Raw genomic sequence first — 25,951 nt, forward strand, 5'->3', positions numbered from 1 at the left:
AGTTCTGCCACTTGAACATGGGAGCACGGGGAGGGGAGGAAGCACTGCCCCTTCCTCATCCTCACCTGTCCTGTGTCCCTGCCCCCGTGCCAGGCTGCCCAGTGACCCTGGGTGGCTCGGGAGGGACAGAGGCACAGTTTCTGTCCCCAGGGCAGGGAGTGCTGCCTGCACAGCTCTCTTGCTGGACCAGGGCCTGCAGGGATGCTTGGCTTGGGGTTGCCAAAGCCAGTGGATTTCACAGGATTTCACAGGAGGCTCTGCTAACACCTGGCTGCCCTTTTCCCCTCTCCCTGCTCTGCTGCCCTTTCTGCTGCTTCCCCCTGCACTCCCTGACCTCACCAGGGAGCTGAGCTTGGGCTTTAGGGACTTGGGTGTCACCCACATGTTCTGTGAAAAATCCTTTCCTTAGGATTTTCCCTCCTGAGAAGCTGAGAGGCCTCAGGAACAAACTGCAAACAATTCTTATCTGCTGCTGTGGGGTGCAACAGGGGGAATCTGTGACTGGTCTCATCTGGTTGTTTTTAATTAAGGGCCAATCCCAGATCACCTCTGCAGACTGTCTTGGTCAGAGACAAACTTTTGTTATTCATTCCTTTTCTATTCTTAGCTTAGCCTTCTGATGAAATCCCTTCTTCTGTTCTTTTAGTATAGTTTTAATATATTATCTATCATAAAATAATAAATCAAGCTTTCTGAAACATGGAGTCACCTTTCTCATCTCTTCCCTCATCCTGGGACCCTTGTGGACAATACTTGGGGAGCAGCAGAGGCACACAGGCAGCCAGGAAGGGAAGGCAGAGCCTTCACAGGATCACAGAATGACCAGGATGGGAGAGACCTTTGAGACCATCGAGTCCAGCCCAGTCCCAACAGCTCAACCCAACCCTGGTCCCCAGTGCCACCTCCAGGCTTTGTCAAACCCCCCCAGGGATGGGGACTCCACTGCTCAGAGCACCTGTGGTGGACCCAAAGGTTCCTTCACCTCTGGGAAAAGCCCCTGGTGGGATCTGAGTGCTGAGCAGGCTCAGGGGGGTGGGAGGCAGGGCTGAGCCATCCCAGCAGAGAAAATCCTGCTGCCCTGGCCCTGCCCTGCCCAGAAACCCCCAGCAGTGGCTTTGGCCCTGCTCTGGAGCCAGCTCAGCCCCTGGGGGGCTTTGGGTGGGCTTTGGGTGCCTGGGAATGAGGAGAAGGAGGGGAAAACGCTGAGGAGCAAGGCCAGCAGCAAAGGAGAGTGAGCTCAGGCCTGGAGTGTGGCTGTGCAGAGGAATTCTGGCTCTGCAGAGCCCCTGGGAAGGGAACTGGGAAAACGAGTTGGAACAAGGACACTTATTCACCCTGTGACTGAGCAGTGTCCCAGCTGAGCCCGGCTTTGGAGCTGGTTTTAGTGCTGAGCAGACCCTGAGGGGAGCTGGGGATGTTGGATGCTGGCAGAACTGTGGATTTTGGGCTCAGGGATGTTGGATGCTGGCAAGGTGTGGATTTTGGGCTCAGGGATGTTGGATGCTGGCAGAACTGTGGATTTTGGGCTCAGCTCTGGGCTTTTGGCCACTGCCTTCCTGCTCAGAGCACCTGTGGTGTCCCCAAAGGTTCCTTCACCTCTGGGAAAAGCCCCTGGTGGGATCTAAATGCTGAGCAGGCTCAGGGGGGTGGGGGCAGGGCTGAGCTGGATTTGGGGTTTCAGTGCTGAGCACACACCTGAGAGGAGCAGGCAGCTCCACCCAGCCTCCCCCTCTGCACCAGGCCCAGCTCCAGTGAGAACCAGGTGGGAAAGAAAACAAAAACTCAAAACCAGTGACACAGCAACCAAATTAATCATCAAAGTGTGGGGGGATCCTTCCTGGCCTCAGCAGGCAGCCAGCAGAAGCCTTGAAATGCAGCTTTAATTAATTAATTATAAACAAGGTGAGCGTGGTGCAACAAGCCCTGTGAGCAGTGGAAGGCATGCAGGATCCCTGCACAGTTATGCAACTAAAAAAAAAAAATATTGTAAAGTTGTTAAAAAAAAAATCTCTATTCTCAAAACCCTTCAGCGCCAAAAAATAAATTTAAAAAAACCTAGTGAAATTAAAAAAAAACTAGTGTCCCAAAAATAAAAAAGTATTTTTTAAAACTAAACAAAAATCCTTAAAGAAAACCCTAAAAGGAGCTCTAATCCATGCACAATAATAAAAACACTATACATAAAAAATAAATCACAATAACAAATGTTCTCCAAGCAGTGCCGTGTGAGACAGAAAACCACAAAAAGTTTCAACTATATTTCCTAAAAAAGCCTATAACACAAAAAACCCCAGCTCTTTCCTTAATAAACCAAAAATTAATTATCTAAAAAATAATAACTTAATTGAAAATCCAAAGTTTTATCTCACTATACTAAATTAAAAATATATAAAATCTAGATATAAAAGGTGGGAAGAAGAAGAATGTTTTAGAGGAAAATCTAGATTTTTAATGAGTAAAATCTGGATTTTGAATGAGTACTATCTAGATTTTGAATGAGTAAAATCTAGATTTTTTTATGAGCAAAATCTAGATTTTTAATGAGTACGATCTAGATTTTGAATGAATAAAATCTAGATTTTTAACGAGTAAAATCTGGATTTTGAATGAGTACGATCTAGATTTTTAATGAGTAAAATCTGGATTTTGAATGAGTAAAATCTAGATTTTTAACGAGTAAAATCTGGATTTTGAATGAGTACGATCTAGATTTTTAATGAGTAAAATCTAGATTTTTGAATGAGTAAAATCTGCATTTTGAATGCATAAAATCTAGATTTTAACGAGTAAAATCTGGTTTTTGAATGAGTACTATCTAGATTTTGAATGAGTAAAATCTAGATTTTTAACGAGTAAAATCTAGATTTTTAATGAGTAAAATCTAGATTTTTGAATGAGTAAAATCTGCATTTTGAATGCATAAAATCTAGATTTTAACGAGTAAAATCTAGATTTTTGAATGAGTAAAATCTGGATTTTGAATGAGTAAAATCTAGATTTTTAACGAGTAAAATCTGGATTTTGAATGAGTACGATCTAGATTTTTAATGAGTAAAATCTGGATTTTGAATGAGTAAAATCTAGATTTTTAACGAGTAAAATCTGGATTTTGAATGAGTACGATCTAGATTTTTAATGAGTAAAATCTAGATTTTTGAATGAGTAAAATCTGCATTTTGAATGCATAAAATCTAGATTTTAACGAGTAAAATCTGGTTTTTGAATGAGTACTATCTAGATTTTGAATGAGTAAAATCTAGATTTTTAACGAGTAAAATCTGTATTTTGAATGAGTAAAATCTAGATTTTTAATGAATAAAATCTAGATTTTTAACGAGTAAAATCTGGATTTTGAATGAGTAAAATCTAGATTTTTAACTAGTAAAATCTGGATTTTGAATGAGTACGATCTAGATTTTGAATGAGTAAAATCTGGATTTTGAATGAGTAAAATCTAGATCTTTAACGAGTAAAATCTGGATTTTGAATGAGTAAAATCTAGATTTTTAACGAGTAAAATCTGGATTTTGAATGAGTCCAATCTAGATTTTGAATGAGTAAATTCCCCATTTTTGGTCTGGCATTGCCCTTGAACTCAGCCCCCTCTGTCTGTCCCCTGATCCCGTGCTGAGCTGTGGTTTTGCCCTTTTCCAGGCTCAGCAGAGCCCTGGGAAGGGCTTGTCCCCCGGGCTGCACAAATGCTCTGTGCTGTCACAGCCGGGCACGGCTGCCCTGCCTCGCCCAGTATCGCTCTTGCACAACAGGGCACTCGTGTCCTGCTGCCACTTCTGCCAATAATTAACAACTAACACTCCCCATGGTCCTGCTCATAGCCTGCAGGCCTGGTTTCAACCCTGCCAGGGTGTTTGGCCTCTGTGGCACCCTGGAGGAGCTCCTTGGGTGCTCACAGCACCCTAAAAGTCCAAATCTTGGTGCTGGACACCAAATCCTGAGCAGGACTTGACCAGAACTGAACCAAATTCATGCCCCAAATTACTGAATCCTGTTGGTTCAGCTTTCCTTCCCTTCATCCCCCAATGCAAGACACAGAGCTGGTGGGCAAATCATCACAAACATCTGAGCTGCACTTTATGCCCTAGAAATTGAGTCTGTCTCCTCTAAATTGAGTCTGTCTCCTCTAAATTGAGTCCATCTAAGATAAGTTGAGTCCATCTCCTCTGAGTCCATCTCCTCTGAGTCCATCTCCTCTGAGTCCATCTCAGATAAGTTGAGTCCATCTCAGGTGAGTTGAGTCCAACTTGAGTAAGTTGAGTCCATCTCCTCTAAATTGAGTCCATCTCATCTAAGTTGAGTCCATCTTGTCTAAGTTGAGTCCATCTCAGGTAGGTTGAGTTCATCTTGACTAAGTTGAGTCCATCTTGACTCTAAATTGAGTCCATCTCATCTAAGTTAAGTCTATCCATCTAAGCAGAGTCCATCCTGACTAAGCTGAGTCCATCTTGACTAATTTGAGTCCATCTCCTCTAAGCTGAGTCCATCTCCCACAAACTCTGCTGGAAGGCTCCAGGGACACCTCCCAGTGGCTTTCCAGTGTTCAGGGGGTTTATAAAAAGTGCAGGGAGGGACTTTTCAGATGGGTAGATAACAACAGGACAGTGTTTTACACAAATAAAGGAGGGCAGGGCTGGAACAGATGTCTGGAAGAAATTCTCTGCTCAGAGGGAGGGGAGGCACTCAGCTGTGGCTGCCCCATCTCTGGAAGTGTCCAAGGCCAGGTTGGAGCAGCCTGGGATAGTGGAAGGTGTCCTGAACATGGCAGGGGTGGAATGAGCTGGGATTTAAGGTCCCTTCCACCCCAAGGCACGAAATCCCAGCCCAGAGTGTGTGCAGAGCTGCCCTCTGTGCCAGGAGAGCCCCAGTGACCCCGCTGGATGTGACCAGCAGGGAGCCCTGGGCTCGTTCTGCCAGCTCTGCTGTCACCCTGGGCGCTGCTGTCCTGCCCTGCCATTGCCCAGTGCTCCCCAGCTGGAGCTGGGCTGATCTCTGAGCTCCACAGCTGGAGCTGGGCTGATCTCTGAGCTGGGCTGATCTCTGAGCTGGGCTGATCTCGGAGCTCCACAGCTGGGAGCTGGGCTGATCTCTGAGCTCCACAGCTGGAGCTGGGCTGATCTCTGAGCTGGGCTGATCTCGGAGCTCCACAGCTGGGAGCTGGGCTGATCTCTGAGCTCCACAGGGGCAGCTGGGCTGATCTCTGAGCTGGGCTGATCTCTGAGCTCCACAGCTGGGAGCTGCACTGATCTCTGAGCTCCACAGCTGGAGCTGGGCTGATCTCTGAGCTGGGCTGATCTCGGAGCTGGGCTGATCTCTGAGCTGGGCTGATCTCGGAGCTGGGCTGATCTCTGAGCTGGGCTGCTCTCTGAGCTCCCCAGCTGCAGGAACACCCTGGCTGCTCTCTGAGCTCCCCAGCTGCAGGAACACCCTGGCTGCTCTCTGAGCTCCCCAGCTGCAGGAACACCCTGGCTGCTCTCTGAGCTCCCCAGCTGCAGGAACACCCTGGCTGCTCTCTGAGCTCCCCAGCTGCAGGAACACCCTGGCTGCTCCCCGGCGTCGCATTTTCTGGGCTGGGGATTTATTCCGTGTAAAGGTGGAAGAGATGAGAAAGGGCTGGAAATATGCAGGATGTGCAAGGCTCTGTGGATTAGTGGGCAGAGCACGGAGCAGGCAATTACCAGGCAGGTTCCCTGCTCCTGCCTGGCTCAGAGGTGTTGTGAGAAGCAGGGCCAGTGAATCATGGGCTGGTTGAGCTCATTCTGCCTGACTCCCCATGACTTCATCACTCGCTGCTGTTTGAAAACCTGCTCTGGAGCCTGTCTAAAGGAGTGCCCCGGGGTTGGCTTAACTGTTTCTGTTCTATTTAGTTTGAAGTGGACCCAGTTTCTTTCACTTTTTCATCCTGGGGAGATTGGTTTTCTGTCACTACAGGACACGAAACAGCACGATGTGAACTCGCTGCTGCTTTCTAGGTAAAAAAAGGGACTTTTAATTTCTGACTCCAGCATTTATAGATTTCCAAAAGTGTCAGTGGATTGGAGGGTGACAGTGCCACCTCTCCAATGACACTGGACAAACCAACAGACCGTCAGATTTCTCCTCCTCCAGAAAAGAATGCCAAACAATCAGTTATTTCCATAAAGTGTGGGAGACAGTTCATTACAACAAGGCTTAGAAAAACTTTAAAAATCAGGTTTTCCAACACCAACCATGTGCAGCGATGTTGCAGAGTGGAAATGTTTTAATAAAACACCCAAACTTTCTGGTAAAGTGACAACAAAATGAAATTCCAACCAACAGCATCATCAGGAGGTATTCATAAAAGAGAGCAAGGATTTAAAAAATAAGAGGATGTAAAAGAAAAAAAACAAGAGAAAGCCAAAAGGCTGCACAGCAATTTCAGGGATAAAAAAAACTTTCATTTTGCTGAAAAATTTGCCAGCTCCCCAGTGCATGCCTCAGTTTCCCTAATTGCTACGTGGGGTTCCCAGCCCAGACCTATTTTGCAAAGGTGTTGTCAGGTTTAATTTGCGAACCTTTGAAAAGCTCTGCCGAGTCCTGGAGATGAAAGGCCCTGCAGATGCCACCCGTGGGTGTGTGCTCTGAGTCACAGGCACAGCCAGGGCCCCGTGTGCTGGGACAGCACCCGCCAGGGGACACTTGTCCTGAGCAAAACTCCCGAGGGATGCTCCTGCAAAAATGAACTCATGCTGGAGGCAGCAGGAGCCACCTCTGGGAGGGGCAGAGATAAGGAGATGTCCAGGCTGGGCTGGGTTTTGGCTCCTAAATTGCCTGGAAAATGTGTGTGTGCACAAATTGGCACCTGGAATATGAGGGCCCCAACACAAGGAGGACGTGGAAGTGTCGGAGCAGGCCCAGAGCGAAGAATTTCTTCCAGACATCTGTTCCATCCCTGCCCTCCTTTATTTAGTGTAAAACACTGTCCTGTTGTGATCTACCCATCTGAAAAGTCCCTCTCTGCACTTTTTATAAACCCCCTCAACGCTGGAAAGGCACGGGGAGGTGTCCTTGGAGCCTTCCAGCAGAGTTTGTGTGAGATGTTGGTAAAGGACGCAGCCTGAGAGGTGGGAATGCTCAGGCTGGAGGAGAGAAGGTTGTGTGGAGACCTCAGAGCCCCTGGAATATGAGGTCCCCAACACAAGGAGGACGTGGAAGTGTTGGAGCAGGTCCAGAAGAGGCCATGAGGTTGATGAAAGGACTGAGAGGTGGGAATGCTCAGGCTGGAGAAGAGAAGGCTGTGTGGAGACCTCAGGATCTGCAGGGGAAGCAGGAGAGGGACTCTGGATCAGGAACTGGAAAAGGGGAAATGGATTCAAACTGCAAGAGGGGAAATTTGGGTTGGATGTCGGGCAGGAATTGTTCCCTGTGAGGGTGGGCAGGCCCTGGCACAGGATGCCCAGAGCAGCTGGGGCTGCCCCTGGATCCCTGGCAGTGCCCAAGGCCAGGCTGGAGCACCTGGGACAGTCGAGGTGTCCCTGCCCATGGCACTGGATGGCCTTCAAGGTCCCTTCCAACCCATCCCCTGATTCTGGGGTTTATCTGCATTTACATCAGTAAAACCAAGACCTAAAAACTCAATCCTTAACCTTTTATCTGCCTTACCCACCCCAAAATCTTATCAAAGCATCAGGAAAACAAACCAAGGGCACCTTTGCCCAAGCCAGACCTCTTCCTTGGGATGTTTTTTGCTCCTCAAGGATTAAACTTGGCTGGAACAGCTCTGCTGAGTCTCCTCAGTACACGTGAGAACAGGAGCCTCCACCCTGCAGTATTTTTAATTACTTGGAGACTTAGAGGACTGTTGATGTTCTAAAGAACAGCTCAGCCCAGCAAGCCAGGGGGAAAGAAATGCATTGATGTCAGTCAAATTCTTCCTTTATGAAATCGGGTCTGAAAAAACGGCATTGCCCTTTCCTGTGCTGGGGAATGGATTCTGACTCATGAGAGGCTGTGGGCCTATTAATAAAAAATTATTAATGAAAGAAATGGCCTTTCCCAACAACTACTGCCCAAAAAAATGCAGAATGCCGAGGCATTTTTCATAAAGAGAGAGTTGTGAAGACATGCAGGCAGTGAGAGGGGCTGGATCTATGAGCCAGGAGCCCAGAAAAAGAATTTCACTTCCTTTTTCTCTCATTTTGCACAGACAAGACCTTGAAAAATTACATTTGTAAGACAGGTTCTTTCCTTCTCCTATCAGATCCAGAATTTATGCTGTTCCTGCTTTGCTTCTGTTTCCTCCACACCTCAAATAAAGCTGGAAAATGCAGAGCTGGATTTCTACTCAATTCCCTTCCATCAGGGGGTTCCTGGTGGATGTTTGAGATTTTTTTTTTTTACAGGTAAAAATCACCTTCTCCAGCAGCGCCACTGGGGCGTTCTGAGAAAACTCAATTAAGCACAAACCTCTGGCGTGGTTAATTTGCACCCTGGGTATTCATCTCAGAGAAATCTCACTGAAATTCCGAGTATAATCTGAAGGGGTGTGAAAGGAAGATCAGCCTCATCCTTTAGAAGTCACTGGACTCCACCAGTGCTCATAAAGATCTTTTTTTTCTCCTGAAATCGTCCGTGATTCCAACAAGTGAACATTTCCCAGGAATTCAGCTGCTGGAGACAGATTGATTTTAAAACTTTTTCTTTTCTTTTCTCTGGCAAGAGAGATTTTGACCATCTAAGCTGCACAATGGTTCCTCTTCCAGGTGTGTTCCAGGTGTGCTCCAGTTCTGAGGGCATTTATGGGAAGAGCTATGTAGGATACACCTGAACCTTTACCTCAGAGCACAGAGAGGGGGATTTATTCCACCACTCATCTTCTGGAGATTGCCTGCCCTGTGGGAAAAGCAGGGCCAGCCAGTTTTCACCTGTTCTCATCCGTGGCTGGGTTATTTCCAGGTCTAGATGGACAGACCTTGCACAAACCCAAAATAAAATCAAAATAAAGATAATAGGGCCATTTAAACCCAGTATTAACCATGAATTTCTCCTCCCTCCTGAACGCAGCAAGCCCCGGGGGGAGCCTGCTTGAGGAATGCTTTATTCTAGGCGTTCATTTTAATTACAGCCCTAATTATTTTGGTGCAGGGCTATGACCCACTTAACAAACCCACCTTGGGCATCTCGTGGTCTCCCCGACCCTGCCCATCTCTGCAAGGAGGGAACCTCAGCTGCTGGCCAAATTATTTTTGAAACAAGCCGTGGAACTGGTTGCTACATCTTAATGAAAACTATTTTTTTTCTCTTCTTTTCTTTTTTTTTTTTTTTTTTTTTTTTTTAAGGAGACATTTCTATGTATATAAACAGCCCTTCCTCCCCAACCTGGTTAGACAAGAATGTTCCTGGGTGTGGACTGCCTTGTATAATTAACTGCACAGCTGGAGCTTCTGATCCCTCCACGTCTGCTCCTTCCTTTCCTCCTTTCTTCCCCCCTGCATCCACCTGGGCGCGATCCGGGCGCGCTGCTCCTCCTCGGGAGCTGGGGCTGTGTCACTGGGGCAGGAAGGTTCCCCGCGCTCGGCATTCCGGAGCCGTTCCCGGCTGAGAGCAGCACCAGGCAGAGCCTGCCTGCCTTGGAGGGGGCTGAGAGCAGAGAGCCAGCAGAGAAAGCCCTGACCCTGTGTAGGCCATGGAAACGGGGAGCGCGGCCAGGACGAACGGCACGGCCAGCAAGCCCGAGGACGTGAAGAGCCCAAGTGCCCCCAAAAAAGAAGAGGAAGCCAAGAAGGCCACGAGCCCTGGCGGAGGCGAGAAAGAAGCTATAAAAGGCACGGGCGGTGCTGCGTTGGAGACAGGGCAGATCAAGAGCTCCCTCTTCTCTGGGAGTGACTGGAAGAGGCCCATCATTCAGTTTGTGGAGTCATCCGACGAGAAGAGGTCAACCTACTTCAGCATGGACTCGGCTGACTCCAAGAAGATGCAGTTCGCCAGCGGCCAGATCGGAGACATGAGGAGACCGGCCCTGAACTTCCCGGAGAAGGGCGACCTCAGGAAGTCCCTCTTCTCCCTGGATTCCAAAAAGAGCTTCCTGCCCGCTGATGGGGAAGGGAGGAAGTCCCTGTTCTCTGCGGGGCAGATGGGGGACCTGAAGAAATCCTCCCTGCCTCTGGTGGAGACGGGGGACCTGAGAAGACCCTTCAACAAGGCCGACCGAGCCGCGGGCCCGCGGCCCCGCGTGAAGCTGGAGGACGTTCTCTGCGACTCCTGCATCGACAACAAGCAGAAGGCTGTGAAGTCCTGCCTGGTGTGCCAGGCCTCCTTCTGCGAGCTGCACCTGAAGCCCCACCTGGAGGGAGCAGCGTTCCGGGACCACCAGCTGCTGGACCCCATCAGGGACTTCGAAGCCAGAAAATGCCCCGTGCATGGCAAGACCATGGAGCTGTTCTGCCAGACAGACCAGATGTGCATCTGCTACCTCTGCATGTTCCAGGAGCACAAGAACCACAGCACGGTGACAGTGGAGATTGAGAAGGCTGGCAAAGAGGTAATTTTATTCTCCTTTCAGTCCTGATGTCCCCAGCAGCCTGCAGTGCCCAGCTCACAGCACAGCCTTTGCTCCCCTGCTCAGGTCATTTTTGGGGTGGAATCCTGGATGCAGTGGTGCTGGTGGGAAGTGCTTAGTGGAGAGCTGATATTTCCTGGCTGCTGTTTCCATGGGATTGGTGTCCTGATCCTGGCTGCAGCAGCAGAGTGCTGGAGTTGGGCTGCAGGCTGCATTTAGGGGTGGGGAACCTGGCTGCCAGCACACCTGACTTCCAGCAGAGGCTGAATCAAAGCCCTAAATGGCAAGTTTTTAAAAATATTCTGGAGTTTTGACAGTGTTTGTGTGGTGTTGCCCACAGAAAGGTGGGCACTGCTCAGGGTCAGCACCTCCAGAATACAAATTGTCAAATCAGTGGCTGCTAAAGTTTCTCATGGAAAATTGCTATCTCAGCTCCTGAGAGTGAGATTAGGTTTTGGTTTTTCTCTTTTCTGTTGAGCCACACCTATGGAAAAACTCTTTTGAAGTTTAGATGGAAAAAACCCCCAAACCCTGGTGCAAGCACAAAACCTGATCATTTCCCCTGAGGTGTTACTACAGCAGGGTCAGAGGATGGACACCCAGGGAGATTTCACTTTTGTTTGCTCAAAGCTTCTTGTTGTTTGCTTTCTGGGTGGATGAGGAGGATTTCACTTGTTCTAGCAAAAAATCAGGGTCTCACCACGTTTGTTGCTGCACATCCCTGTGGTAAAAGGAAGAAACTTTCTAAGCAGACAGGACATGAGAGATGCCAATAAAGAGAGCTGTAAAATAATAATTATATAAAACAAGGTGCCTGGAGTCACACAGTCAGACCTGGAAGGGCACTAAGATCTCCTAAACCCCAAACCAGTGCTGTGCTGTGGTGACCAGTAGTCACAGGTACCTTCTGTGAGAAATCCTTGAGTTCCCTTCATGGGAAGAACAATTTTACTCTTTCCAAGGAGCTGGGCAGATTTACCTCATCAGGCTGAAAGAGCATCTTGTGTAGAGCTTATCTCTGGCTTCTCTGGTCTTTTCTTGCCATGTCATCTCCAGCTGGCAGCCCTGCTGAAACCAGACAAAGCCTTTTCCATGTCTCAGACAGCCTTTCCCAAATTCCTGCAGGGCTTGCCAGCCTGCTGTTTGTTCCATAATTGCCTGTCCTGGTGGTTTTGATGTCAGCCCTGAGCGCTGCAGAGCTCTGACATAAAGCTGTGCCTGGTGTCCCAAGGTGTCCAATTCCTGCCTGGAACGAGGTGAGCAGCTGCTTCCTGAGGAAGCAAAGCTGCTCAGATCCTTCCTCCTGTGACTGGAGACACCTCCAGCACCTTGGTTTTAAAGGCACAGCCTTGGATGAGCAGAGAATGGGATTTAAATGCTGTTTGATTCCTGTCTCTGAGTCCTTGTGCCACCTTTGGCTCTGCTGCTGCTCAGCCTAAAGGATTTATTATTTATCAACATGAATCATGCCCATGTGTGAGTTTCTCCTGACAGAGTTTGTTCATGTTGTAACTCGAGCGAGCATTCACTCAGACAAAAACAATTAGCAGCAAAGCTGTTGCCTACAAATGTTTGTTCCCAGCCCTGATTTATTCACCAGAGGTGGAGCCTCAGCAGGAGCCACAAAGAGCAATGAATATTTCCAAGCCCCTGGTGTGTAAAACCTCTCCTTATCAAATCAGCCCAGCTGGAATTTGTGACCACAGATTGGGAGGGTGGCTGGTGCTGCTGCCCTTTTGGAAGGGATAAGTCACAACCTCACACCAGGTCACCCTCTCCCTGCCCTGTTCTCCCAGCCTGGCACCCCAGCAGCTCCAGAGGAGCTTTAAAACTTCCAGATCCATGCTGCCTCTGGAATAAAGCTGTGTCCTGACAGAGCCTTTCACACCTGGCTGGGTGTCCAGGATTTATCTCCAAGGGTTTCCTCATCCCTGGCTCCAGAACTGGAGAGGGTTCCAGAGCTGGGGTGTGTTCTGCTGCCCTGCCAGCCTGGGAGCTCAGTGACTTGGTGGCCCAGAAGTGTCACAGAATAAGATTGGTTTAGGTGCATCTGCCCTTCAGGTCTGGGGAATTAATGCAGATTTCAGCCTGGCTTTGCTGTGGGCCTGTAGGGAGGAGAGGGGCTGTCCTTTAGAGCTGGGAAAGGAATTAGGAAGCCCTGCTTGTCTCACGGAGCAGACAGAGAAGAGGAATGCAAACAAGCCAGAACAGACACCTATAGTTAGGGCAGTGCAAAGCCTGATATCTCTGTCCCAGACAGAGAGCACAGCAGCATCTTCCACTTCTCAGGAGCCTGGGGTGAGAGTCACTCAGCCCCTGTTCCTGCTGAGCAGACACAGTGAAAGGCACAGGGACTCAGACAGAGACATTTGTCCTGGCTTCCCACCCAGTGCTATTTGCCTATTTTACCCAGCAAACCTTTCATGCTCTCCCCAGATCCACTTTGCATTCATTTCCTGCTGCAGGTTTAAAGGAAAAGTAACAGTTTGCACCAGAACCAGCACAAAAACCAGCCAGGAAAAAGTCTGTGAGGCTGGGGAATAACAACTCACCCTTGAAAAGTGAGAATGTTCCACAGCTGCTTGTAGAGTGCAATAAAACCCTGATTTATCAGCAGAGCCCCCCTTGGAGCCAGCATCCTTCATTCTGACAGGGGATCCTTCATCCCAAACCTGTTTTACAGGGCTGCTCTCCAAAGGAGACAGCTTCACCTCTGGAAATAACCTGGCACTGCCTCCCAGCACCAGCCTTGGTGCTCAGCGTGCCAGGTCAGCTCTGCTGAAAACCACTTTGATCTGGTTGTTTTTTGCTGCAATTCTTTATCTTTTAAAGCAAAGTTCTCTGTGGGTACAGGAAGGGGAGCTGGGTGTTCCTCCTTCCCACAGAGCTGCTGTGAAAAGGGGGGGTTTTACAAAGGCTGAGCCAGGCTTTGAAGAAAACCATCCACAGAGATGGATCCAGAGGGGTTCCCATCCCTGCATCACTTTCACTGAGCACAGAGCAAACAAAATTAAACCTTGGAAGGGCTTGGGGGCCTTGCTCAGTGCTGCAGAGTGGCTCTGAGGTTTTACCTACAGCAGCTGTGGCTTCTCTGTGGCCACAGCTCAAAATAGATGTTCTGTCCCCAGAGTTTCCTGCAGGAAGGACAATCTTCCCAGCTGGAAATTGGAGTAGATTTGTCTGAGGACAGACCCAGGGGAAATCCATTTGTTTGCAAGCAAGGAATTCTCTCCAAGGACAAAGCTTCTCCAGTGGCATTTTAGGGGATGCTGGCAGAGTTTTCAGGGGTTTCAGCCCTCTCTGCTTAGCAGAAACTGGGATGGGAAAATGCAGCAGGAATCGTGTCCCAAACACCTCCCTGAGTTTCCAGCCATGGCCTCCTGGCCCTGCACTGGGACAACGAGCTGGAACAGCACTTCTGCAGCTTTGCCTCGGTTAATTAGCAGAGCTCTCCCAGGCTGGGGACACAGGGCTGTTCCCAGAGCACTCAGGGCATGATGCTGCTTGTGCTGCTGCTGCCTCCTTGCACAAAGCCCTTGCATCATCGTGCAGGGCTGGTAATCTCCCATCTGCAGCTCCTCCACGGCACCAGGGCTGGGTTCAGCTCTTTGGATGTACACTCTGAACTTTCACTGAAGCCTCTGAACTGCCCTAATTAGCTGAGGCTCTAATGGGGGATCCAGTCTTAGCTTGAAGGTTCTCAGTGACTTCATTTCTCAGCCTGCTGTGCTCAGAAAATTGTCTAAATCTGGATTTCCTGGCTTTCCCCCCACTGTTCCTCTGAGGGACCCCCACCATGGGGGTGTTGCTGTTTTGTCTCTCATTAGGATCTTCTGAACCCCAGATCCTCCAATGGATTTGTTCCAGAGGGTCCCTCGAGGATTTCTGACCCTGGAAAATCCCAGAAATGTGAAGACAGATAGGAGTTTTCTCTTGGGGAGTGAAGCTGAGGCCCTGCCTGTCCCTGACCCCTGTGGCCCCCATACTGTGCCTGTTTATCTCTCATACACAGGGGCAGCCAAAGCCACCTTCCAGACAAAAAAAAAAGGAGTTTAAACCATCAGGAAATCACCTCCTGACCCCTTGGTGTTGTACTCCACCTCCAGAGAACCCTTCCTGAACCCTTCTGCCCGTGCCACCAGTTTTTCCACAATTTCAGACTCTCCCTGCACCTCTCTAACATTTTTTCCTATGTTTAGGGTGGGTTTTTTTTGAAGTATTTATTTAATTTCATGCACTACCCCACAATGACAGCTCCCTTCACCCCCCCTGCCCCTGTGCTGGTGTTTCCCCTTTGCCAAATCCGAGTGTGGGATTTGCATCCTGGCCATTGGGACCATCTCTGTAATTGCCATTTGCAAGTCAGAAACCTGCTCCAAATTGTTGTGTGCCTCTGCTCCTAAGTGGCTGTTCCATCCCACACCACCTTTCTGGGGGGTGTTTGAGCTGCTGGAGTCAGGAGCACTTTTACAAATAATGGTTCTCAAAATTCCTTGGAGACCCATCCTAATTAAAAAGGAACCATAAAAGCAGAATATTGTTATCACCACCTTCCAGCCATCACCTGATTTTTTTTTCCTGTCATTTTCTCTGCAAATCCCTTGAGTTTGGGAGTGGCTACGTGGCTGTGAAGGTTCTGCTCTTCCCCAAAAATTCCTTCCAGTCCTTCTCTGTAGGATTTCACTCCCATTCCTAAAAGGATGTCCTGATTTTGGGGGATGAGGAGGGAAATAATTGCTCTGGAGATGAGCTTTTTACTTCCCAAGCAATCAATGCCACCTGGATGCAGCTCTGTGGCTCAACCAAACAACTGGAATTCGGGTGTAATTTCTCACATTGGTTAATGCAGTGGATAAATGGATCTAAACCATTTTCATCTCATTGCATTTCCCTGCTGTGCAGAGTCTCCAGGCACAGGACATCTCCCTCTGCACGTGGCAATGGAAACCAGCAGGGATTCCTCCCAGCCACTGCCTTGGAAATGTGACAATTATGGGATCAAACTCCTGTCTTTGTTCTTTTGATCAGCAGCAGGGCAGATTTCCTCATCTGGGAGCCAGTGTGGGTTCCCCGGTGAAGCTGTGCCACAAAATCCTTCCCTGTGTGCCCTGAACCCCTGCAGAGGGTGAGAATCAGCTCATGGCAGTTTCAGGCCACTGCTGAGGGTGTGTGGGTAATATTTAGAAAGCCAGTGCTCTGCTAATTCCTAAAACCAATGTGAGGATGCACTGAGACACCTCTGAGCACGCTTCCCTTTCTTCTGCCCGCTTTTCTGTGTCTTATAAGGCAACAAAACCACCATCCAGTCACTGTCCCTCCTTAAACAGAGCTTTTCTGAGTTGGAGCAGCTGGGGCTGTTGGCTCTCAGAGCAGCTGTGCTGGATTCCAGCTCCAGAGGCTGTTCAGACACTTGGCTGGCATGGGGACGAGAGCTCCTGTCTGGGCTGGTTCCCAGCTTCTTCCCTGCTCCTCATTTCCAGTGGAGAGCTGGAAACCCTCAAACTCTGATCAATAAAGACCCAGATTTTCATATTCCACTACGACAGCTGCAGTGTGAGAGTGGATTTATCCATCCATGCCTCTAATTGTTGGCCTGGATTTCAGTGGTTTGGGTTAATCCAACGATTCTGCAGAAGATCCCACACGACCAGCAGGTTCTCAGGACTCTCCTGACATGACAGAACACGGAATTTCTGCCAACTCTGAAATTCCTCAACAGCTCTGGGCTGGGTGTCCCACAACCAGATTGCCTCCAGCCGTGGCTGAGACCAACCTGCACAAACATGAAATGCAGAAATGTCCCAGCAAAGGCTGGGGCAGCGATGGAGAAGGGGAACGAGCCAGGGAGGGATTGCTGGAGTTAACGGGGCAAGGCTTTGCTAACATCAAGGTCCAGGGCTGATCCAGGGCAAAAATGACCCAGGGAAACAGTGCGTGGTCTGCACTGCCACAAATTCCTGTGCAGGTCTCAGCTCTGAGCCTCTCTGGGAAGGCAGAGCTGCACAACGAAATGCAAATGAATCCCAGCGAAGTTGCTGATCTCAGCCCAGCAGGTTGGCTACACCTCTTCCCTCCTCCTTTGGTGGCTTTTTTTTTTTTTTTTCCCTTTTAATTTTTTTTTTTTTTCCAAGCATTCCCCAGCTCCATCGCTACATGAAAGCTCTCAATTCAGAGCAAATTAATCCACAATCCTGTCTAAACAGAATTCCTGCCGGAGGCATCATCCTCTTGTTGCAACACTCGTCAAACGTCATTCCGTAATTACATGAAAACTGTTATTGCTGCACGGGCACACCCTGGGCTGGGCCCTGCTCTGCACACACAGCTGAATTTTGAAACAGCTCCCTTCCCCTGCAGCTCATGACTCCCATGTGATTAAAGGCAGCCTGGGAGGTGGGTGCTGCTGCTTTGCTGAGGGAGCTGAATCTGCTGGGCTGGTGCCCGCTGGCAGCACGTGATGCCCGCTGCAGCTGGACCTCCCCGCTGCCCTGCTCAGCACAGCAGTGTGCATGTGTCCTGGTTTAGGGCAAATCTGGGAGAAAACCTCCAAAAGGGTCCTCCTCTCCAGAAAGCAAACCCTCGCCAACCGGTTCGGGAAGGATTCCCCAGAGAGAAGTGGAAAGAACCTGTTTATTTAACAGGCACAGCACCCCCAGCACACAAAATGAACAATACTGGGTGACAGCACTCTGTCACTGCTCTGAGAAAGATGACAAATGCAGAAAGTCTCTCCTGGGGTGGTCGCTCTGTTATCAGTCCCTCCAGCACTGGGGCAGCTGCTGCAGCACAAGGTGCACACTCTCAGTGATTGCCAGGTCCCAGTCCAGAGCAGGTTTGAGTGGTTCTAAAAAAGGGAAAGAAATACAGTCCAGGGAAAAATTAGGACTGCTTAGCTAAACTAACTAATGAGCAGCAGCAAAAAGCAGGAGCAAAGCAGGAGCAAGAGCAAAAAGCAAAAGCTGCACTCTGCACTGCCCTCTGTGTGTCCCACCAGCCGTGGGGGAGCAGGATGATAACAAAACCAAACCAAACCATTCGCTCTTCAGAGTCAGTCTGGAAGGCAGAGAACATAACATCCAGCATGAACAGAGCACAGGAATGGGGATACAAGCATCATAACCCTAGGAGAGGATGCTGTGGGACAGAGAAACGGCGAGCGTTTCTCACAGCGGCTGTGAGACCTTCCAGGGAGCTGTAAGGATGTGAGAACTTGTTAAGGATGAACAATCTGCAGCTGGTGTTGTTCTAGTTCATCTTTCTGTTCTTCTCAAGGACAGTTTGTCAGGGAAGGTGTTTTTGTTAAGTGGCCAATCAAATAGAATCTATCACATCACTCTGTAAAAACCACCTGGTTCTCTCAAATAAAACCTTCTTTGCTCTTTCCACAGCCCTGCCTCTCCCCTGCTCCTGTGCCATTCTCGGTGCAAGAGTGACACAGCAGGGCAGGCTGGGGGCTGGTGGAAGGGGCCAGCCTCAGCCCCGGCTCACCAGGCTCCCTCCCCTCCCCTGTGCTCTGCTCTCCTCCCCACAGACCGAGCTGTCTCTGCAGAAGGAGCAGCTGCAGCTGAAGATCATCGAGGTGGAAGATGAGGTGGACAAGTGGCAGAAGGAGAGGGACCGCATCAAGGTGCGTTTGAGGGGTCCAGTTCCCCTCTCCCTCCTGTAAGCACTGATCCCTGCTCCCCTCCTCTCCCACATCCCTGTCCTTCCCTCCAGCTCTTCCTCACTCCATCCCTTCCCCAGCCTTTATCTCATCCCCTGCCCAAACTCCAAGCCAAATCTTGGAAACAACAACTCCCACTGAAGTCATCTTGCGACATTCCCTGCGGGGAGATGCAGCCCTGATACAAAACCAAGGCACCTCCCTGCTCTGGCTCCTTTTTTAGGTCCTTTGTGGCCCTTCCATCACCAGTAGCAAGGCAGATTTAGAAACAAAATCCACAAATAACCTGCAGGAGGGCTCTGGGTTGCCCAAACTGAGATAAGACAGCAGGAGCAGATGAATTTACCCACACAAACATCTTATTTGTGGTGGAACAGCTTATTTCCATGCTGAGAGAGAGCTCCTTTATAATTCTTGCACCGTGGTAAGGGTTGGAATTGAGTCATGGTATTATTTTTTTCATTTCTAGCCTAACTGAATAAAGCAGTGAAAGCACAAGTTGGAGACACCCCAGAAAATTTGCATAATATTAACAGGCAAAGCCATTCTTCTCCCTTTTATGTGGTGCAAGCACATTGGCTCACCAGCTCTGCTTTTCATCTGCTTTATTATTACTATTATTATTATTATTATTATTGGAAACCTGACCTAGAAATTCTGACTCTCAATATAGTTACATCCCCAGTCCTTCTGAGGAATATTTCAGAGGCACCTCGAGGTCAGGCTTGTCAAAAGAGTTTCAGCACCTTTCATCCTTTGAAATGGTGGGAATTTGGTCCTCAAATAATCCAGGAGCCAGAGCCCTGATTTAGAAGGTGACAGAGTGTTTTTAAATGTCACCTGTGAGTGCATGAATTGAAATTGGAGATGTGCTCTTAGCACTGGGAAGGCAATGGCCCTTTTGGATTGCATCCATGTGAATATTGCAGGAACAGGTATTGCTTCTCTTGGCACAACTTTCCTGCAGCTGAGACTTGCCTAGCTGGAGTTTCCGTGCTCTAAATGCTGAATCCTTGTTTTTATCCCCCTCTGTGTCTCTCTATTAGCAAAGAACTCAGTGAAATTTTAATATTTTCTTGCTCTTTCCTGCTGCCTCCTCTTTCTGCCCCTTCCCCACCCAGAATTACACCACCAACGAGAAAGCCACGGTGGACCAGCACTTCAAGGAGCTGATCCGTGACCTGGAGAGGCAGAGGGATGAGGTGAAGGCTGCCCTGGATCAGAGGGAAAAGATTGCCTCAGAGAACGTGAAGGAGATCGTGGATGAGCTGGAGGAGAGGGCGAAGCTGCTGCGGGAGGACAAGGAGAACAGGGAGCAGATCCACCAGATCAGCGACTCCGTGCTCTTCCTGCAGGTGACACAGACACCTCACTTCCCTTCCCTTTGTCCCCGTGAGGAGTTGGGGATTTGTCTGAGGTGTGAGGTGTGTGAAACTCTCGTGGTGAGATGGTGAGAGAGATGGGGGAACTGAATGGTGATCAGAATCCAGATTTACTGTGGCCTCCATGTGCTTATAGACTATTATATACCCTCATTTCCCTTCCCTTTGTCCCTGTGAGGACAGGATTTGTCCCAAATCCAGAGAGGTGTGAGATGTATGAACTATCAGCAATGGTGAGAGACTGAGTGATGATCAGAATCCAAATTTTTTGTGGACTACATATGCCTATATACCATTCTAAGCTAGTAATTTTTTACTGCAACAGTTGTGTTAATCATCACATAAACAAACATTTTGCAACATCTCTTGCTTGCAGAAGTTGATTCTTCTTTTGCTGTCAGCCAGTCTTGATTCAGCCTTCAGCTGGTCTTGATTCAGTCCTCAAAGGTCTCAAACTCTGTCCTTGCCAAGGCGTGCTAATTACCAGATCTGTTATGCTAATTAGGTCCAAGCACTCTGTGTCTTGTGTGCCCCAGTGTGAGCCTTCCCCAGTTCCCTGCACATCCAGGGCAGGGATTCCCAGGGACGTTTGGAGCTGTCTCTGCTCTGGGGGCTGAGGAGTGGACTTGGACATGCCTTTGGTTTTATGGAGGGCTGCAAACCATGGACAGAACATCTCCCTGCCCACCTTCCCTGCTTCCCTTCCCCCCTTTGGGTTCCAGCACCAGCCAGCTCCCTCTGATTCAGCCTCCACACCTTTATGCTCCTCATTAATGCAACCCCTTTCTCTGGCAGGAATTTGGGGCTCTGATGAGGAATTACGTGCCCCCTCCATCCCTCCCCACCTACAGCGTGCTGCTGGAAGGGGAGAGCATGAGCCCATCCATGGGGCTGCTCAGGGATGATCTCCTCAACGTCTGCATGAGGCACGTGGAGAAGATCTGCAAGGCAGACCTGGGCCGCAACTTCATCGAGAGGAACCACATGGAGAACGGTAAAACAGCCCAAATGTTCCCCTCCCTGCTCCCCTGGAGGGCAGGGGCAGGGCTGGTGAGGATGGTGAGGTCTCCTGGTGAGGGAGAAAGCAAGCAAAGACCTGGGGGGGGAAGTGGGAGTGGTGACTCCTGTAACTGGAATGAATTCTGGAAGGTGAGAGCTGTTAGAATGTGAATTCTGGAATATCAGAGTTATTCTGCCTCTCCTGTGTGGGGATGGAACCAGTTGAACTGCCAGGGATTTAGGGTACCCCACACAGGACACCAAACCAGCCCCACTTCCCTGATTTTTGGGTCATTTTAGGGTTTCATGTTGAGGATTTAATGTGTTCAGCCACCCCTGTGTGGAGTCAAGAGCAGCCACCCTTCCCTCCCGCCCTGTGCCAGGCTCCAGCAAACCCCTGGAAGTTTAACATGACATTTTCCAGGAGGGGAAAGCTCAGTGAGGGGTGAATTCACACAGGTGCAATGTGGGATGGCAGGTTTGAAAGCCCTTTTGTAGAGTTAGCACTGTAGGGTGCTGGTGTGACATCAGATGTTACAAGGGCAGGGTTTCAGCACTGAAATACCCTGCAAGCAGCTGTCACTGAGAAGGAAATATTTGAAAATCTAATTTTCCAAGTGAAAAATGGCTCCATTTGGGTGCTCAGTTATAGCTGAGCTGGAATGACTCTGATCACATTCCCTGCTCCACATGGGACAGCTTTCCTGCCTGCCCTGACCCAGGGTGCTCCCCACACTTCAGGGGTGTTTGAGGTGATCTTTGAGGTGAACAGAGAGGTCACAGCCACCACCACAGCAGCAAAATCAATCTTGTGAGTTCATAACCCACTTCCTCACAATTAGCTGGGAGTAAAGGACCTGTTCTGCATCAGGCTCACCCCAGAGATCAGGACAGGGCACCACAAGGTCTGCACTTCCCAGACCTTCGTAACCCTGGGCACGTAGCCTAATCCCAGGGGATGACCTCTGGCAGCAGGGATGGCAGGGAGTGGTTATCTCACCTGGTTAGCTCACCTGGATGGTTATCCAGGGACAGCAGGGGTGGCAGTGAGTGGTTATCTCACCTGGTTAGCTCACCTGGATTTTTATCCAGGGACAGCAGGGATGGCAGTGAGTGGTTATCTCACCTGGATGGTTACCCAGGGACAGCAGGATGGCAGTGAGTAGTTATCTCACCTGGTTATCTCACCTGGATTTTTATCCAGGAACAGCAGGATGGCAGTGAGTGGTTCTCATCTGGTTAGCTCACCTGGATGGTTACCCAGGGACAGCAAGGATGGCAGTGAGTGGTTATCTCACCTGGATGGTTACCCAGGGACAGCAGGATGGCAGTGAGTGGTTATCTCACCTGGTTGTCTCACCTGGATGGTTACCCAGGGACAGCAGGATGGCAGTGAGTGGTTATCTCACCTGGTTAGCTCACCTGGATGTAATCTCTCAGCCACTGAGGAAGCCCAATACCAGGGCAGCAGTGGGTGATGGGAGGATAAGTGGCACCCTGCTCTTCCAGGAGGATGTGGGAGGCCAAAAGGTGCAGGAATAACCTCAAGGACAGCTCATGGAGCTGAGGAACTCTGCTGCAGATGATAATCCACTCAAATTCACAGTATTTCCTGGAGACCCCTCCTGTATTAATAATTGCCCTGTCCAGACCATCACTCTCCATCAGCCATGAATTCAATGGACCAGATCCTTCTGGACCAACCTTGGGGAAGGTCAGGGATCCCAGAGAGCTCAGGATGCACAGCCAGATGCAGGTTTTAAAATTCTCCCTGCCTCTAAAGTAGCACCAGAAATTGAACATTACTCACCTTCCCTCACTGCAGCATTCCCATTTAAATTCCCAACCCTCCACATGCTCCAGAATTACAGAGGCATTTGACAATAACTCAATATCAGTAGATGACAAACAGATGCAGAAATCACTTCTGTGCATTTTTCTTTCTTTGTTCACCTGTAGCTGTGCAGGATTTCCATCTGCTGGGCTGGGTTTTGCCAGTCCTGGAGCATTTTCCTTGGGCATTTTTAAAACCCACCAAGGTTCTGCAGCTACTCAGCTCTGGTAGCTCAGGATAAAGCCTGATTACTCCTTTATTATTTTAATTGGGGTCTCCTCCATGCTATTGATGCCAGAATTTCATTTTTATTTGAAATCCGTGGAATCCAAGTGCCAAAACCATTTTTAACTCCTGCCAGAAACCTGGGTGCTTCCAGGAGCTTTACCAGGGACTCAGCTTGGATTCTGCCCTAATGAAAAGTTGGGAACAGGTGGGAAATGTTATTTATGGCGAGTCCCAGGAGCTTCAGAGCTCTTCCTTCTCCAAGCCATGGTTCCAGATGAAAGAGGGCAGCACTCTGCATCCAGTGCCTGCCAGGGAATTAAATCCATTAAGGAACTGTGGAGTTATTAACTCAGACTCCCCCTGAGTCACTGCAACAAATTCATTTGCAGCTGGCTTGATCTTCCACTGCAAAAAACTTCCCAGGAAGAAATATTCTATTAATGGAATGGAAGCTGCTTAATAGCAGACTCCAAAGGGAATCTTTGTCCTTTTAGTTGTCATAACAGGTGAGGAGACAAATAATCAGGGAGCTTAAATAGCACTGAAAGAAATGGGAGAAATAAAAGCAAAGTTTGTTCAGTGAGTTGAGAATCAAAGAATGGAGCTATTTAAACATGAAAACTGAATTTACTTCCTTGCAGAGAACAGTAGGTTTGTAGAGGCCTCCCAGGAATGTTTTGGTGAGCAAGTGTGGTGATAAAGGCTCATTTCCTGTGATCAGTGTCAGAAACCCAAACCCAGGCTGGGTAGGAGTGAGTCTGATCCATGAGACCTGAACCAGCCACCCTTGCCCAAGAGTTTGGAGCTGTTTGCAGCTCAGCTCCAGCATCTCTCTAAAAACTGGAGAAGCCAACCCATTTAACCCTCCCAGAAGTGATTTCTGGAGCTTTAAAGAGTGGCAATTCTCCATCAACCAGCTCGTGCTCAGACTGAACACACAAAAGGAGCCAAACTCAAACTTCTGGAGTAATTTTAAGCCCCACAACATCATTTTGGTAAGAAAATGCCTCAACCCTCAGGTGTCCCTATGGATTTTAGAAGATTCTGTGTCTGCTGTGGGGTTGAATGCTTCAGCTGGGCTCTGCCTCTGAAGGAACCTTTTCTTTTAGACTCTGGCCAGCTCCAGAACTGCTTTAGCTCCCAGGCAAAGATGCCCCAGGGGGATTAAAGACCCCAGAGTGCATCCCCGTGCTCCCTGTGTAGTATTGTCCACAAGGGTCCCAGGATGAGGGAAGAGATGAGAAAGGTGACTCCATGTATCAGCAAGCTAGGTTTATTATTTTATGATAGATAATATATTAAAACTATACTAAAAGAACAGAAGAAGGGATTTCATCAGAAGGCTAAGCTAAGAATAGAATAGGAATCAATAACAAAGGCTTGTCTCTGACCAAGACAGTCTGGACAGGTGATCTGTGATTGGCCCTTAATTAAAAACAAACAGGTGAGACCAATCACAGATTCCCCCTGGTGCATCCCACAGCAGCAGATAAGAATTGTTTGCAGTTTGTTCCTGAGGCCTCTCAGCTTCTCAGGAGGGAAAAATCCTAAGGAAAGGATTTTTCATAGAACATGTGGGTGACACTCCCTGGACCTGGGGGTGCTGGTCACAGCCAGCTGACCAGGAGCCAGCAGAGTGCCCTGGTGGCCAAGGAGGCCAATGGCTCCTGGCCTGGCTCAGGAATGGAGTGGCAGCAGGAGCAGGGAGCTCACTCTGCCCTGCCCTGGGCACTGGGGAGGGCACACCTGGAGTGCTGTGCCCAGCCCTGGGCCCTCAGGTTGGGAAGGATTTTGGAGATGCTTGAGTGCATCCAGAGAAGGCAGCAGGGCTGGAGAGGGGCTGGGAACACAAACCCTGAGAGGAACGTTTGAAGGAGCTGGGGGTGTTCAGCCTGGAGAAGAGGAGGCTCAGAGGTGCCCTTATTGCTGTCCACACCTTCCTGAAGGGAGGCTGGGGACAGGTGGGGTCAGTCTCTGACAGAACCAGGGGACACAGCCTCCAGCTACGGCAGGGAAGGGACAGGTTGGAGATGAGGAAGAAATTTTTCACTGAAAGAACAATAAAGCACTGGAATGCTCTTCCCAGGGAGGTGGTGGAATCACCATCTCTGGAGGTGTTTAAAAAAAGACTGGCCATGGCACTTGGTGCTACGGTCTGGTTGAGGTGTCAGGGCACAGGTTGGACTGGATGGTCTTGGAGGTCTCTTCCAGCCTCATCATTCTGGGATTCTGTGACTCTGATTCTGTGACTTTGTGACTCTGTGACTTTGTGATTCTGTGACTCTGATTCAGTGACTCTGTGACTGTGATTCTGTGATGATTCTGTGACTCTGTAATTCTGAGATTCTGTGACTGTGACTCTGTGACTCTCTGACTCTGTGACTCTGTGACTGTAATTCTGAGATTCTGTGACTGTGATTCTGTGACTCTGTGACTCTCTGACTATGATTCAGTGACTCTGTGACTTTGTGACTGTGATTCTGTGACTGTAATTCTGAGATTCTGAGTTTCTGTGACTCTGTGACTGTGACTGTGATTCAATGATTCAGTGACTCTCTGTGATTCAGTGATTCTCTGACTGTGACTCTGTGACTGTGACTGTGATTCAGTGACTCTCTGACTCTCTGACTCTGTGACTGATTCTGTGATTCTGTGACTCTCTGACTCTGTGACTCTGTGATTCAGTGACTGTGACTATGATTCAGTGATTCTGTGACTCTGTGGCTGTGATTCTGTGACTCTGTGACTCTGTGATTCAGTGATTCTCTGACTGTGACTCTGTGATTCACGCCCTGCTCTGCCTCCCCAGGGGACCACCGGTTCATGATGAACAACTACGAGTGGAACCAGCCTGACAACCTGAAGAGATTCTCCATGTTCCTGTCTCCCAAAGGTAAGGGTGGCATCCACAGCTGGGCAGGCTCCCTTCCAGCTCAGGGAAGGAGCTGCACTTGATCCAGCACAAAATTTGCTCTCCCTCCCATCTCAGATCCACCCCTCTGCACGTTTTCTCTCCAGTTACAGAGCTTTGACAAGGTTTTGCCTCAAAGCAGGCAGAAAAGGTTCTCAGTTTTATGGGGAAGAGCTGGAGTGACTGAACTCTATCCCAGAGTGACTGTGGGGGAGTTTTAGCATGGGTTTCCAGGATAAAAATCAGTGTTTTTCTCCACCCAAAGCTAATCTCTCTGTGCTATCAAGTGAAAGTTGCATTAAGATTTTTCTTTCACCACCAAACATAATTTTTCCTTATAGGGAAAGGACAGAAGAAGTGAGGAATGTGTCCTTAAAAAGAAACCAAAACCAGGAGTCTGGAG

At 49.0% G+C, this 25,951-nt stretch overlaps 1 protein-coding gene across 7 annotated transcripts in view; it reads left to right on the forward strand.

Moving 5' to 3' along the window:
• The first annotated feature begins 9,368 nt into the window (after positions 1–9,368).
• TRIM29 (tripartite motif containing 29) overlaps positions 9,369–25,951 on the forward strand; it is a 32,725-nt gene continuing 16,142 nt past the window's right edge. For 4 of the 7 annotated variants that reach the window (XM_059867058.1, XM_059867059.1, XM_059867061.1 and 1 more), the window contains exons 1-5: positions 9,369–10,513; positions 18,063–18,158; positions 19,316–19,549; positions 20,372–20,570; positions 25,447–25,530. In XM_059867058.1, coding sequence (XP_059723041.1) covers positions 9,659–10,513; positions 18,063–18,158; positions 19,316–19,549; positions 20,372–20,570; positions 25,447–25,530 — 1,468 coding nt within the window. In that variant the 5' untranslated portion in view covers positions 9,369–9,658. The remainder of the gene's footprint in view (positions 10,514–18,062; positions 18,159–19,315; positions 19,550–20,371; positions 20,571–25,446; positions 25,531–25,951) is intronic. The other 3 variants (XM_059867060.1, XM_059867062.1, XM_059867063.1) reach the window with 1 other exon arrangement.

This window comes from Haemorhous mexicanus, chromosome 24, assembly GCF_027477595.1.
Source record: "Haemorhous mexicanus isolate bHaeMex1 chromosome 24, bHaeMex1.pri, whole genome shotgun sequence".
Classification (NCBI taxonomy): domain Eukaryota; kingdom Metazoa; phylum Chordata; class Aves; order Passeriformes; family Fringillidae; genus Haemorhous; species Haemorhous mexicanus.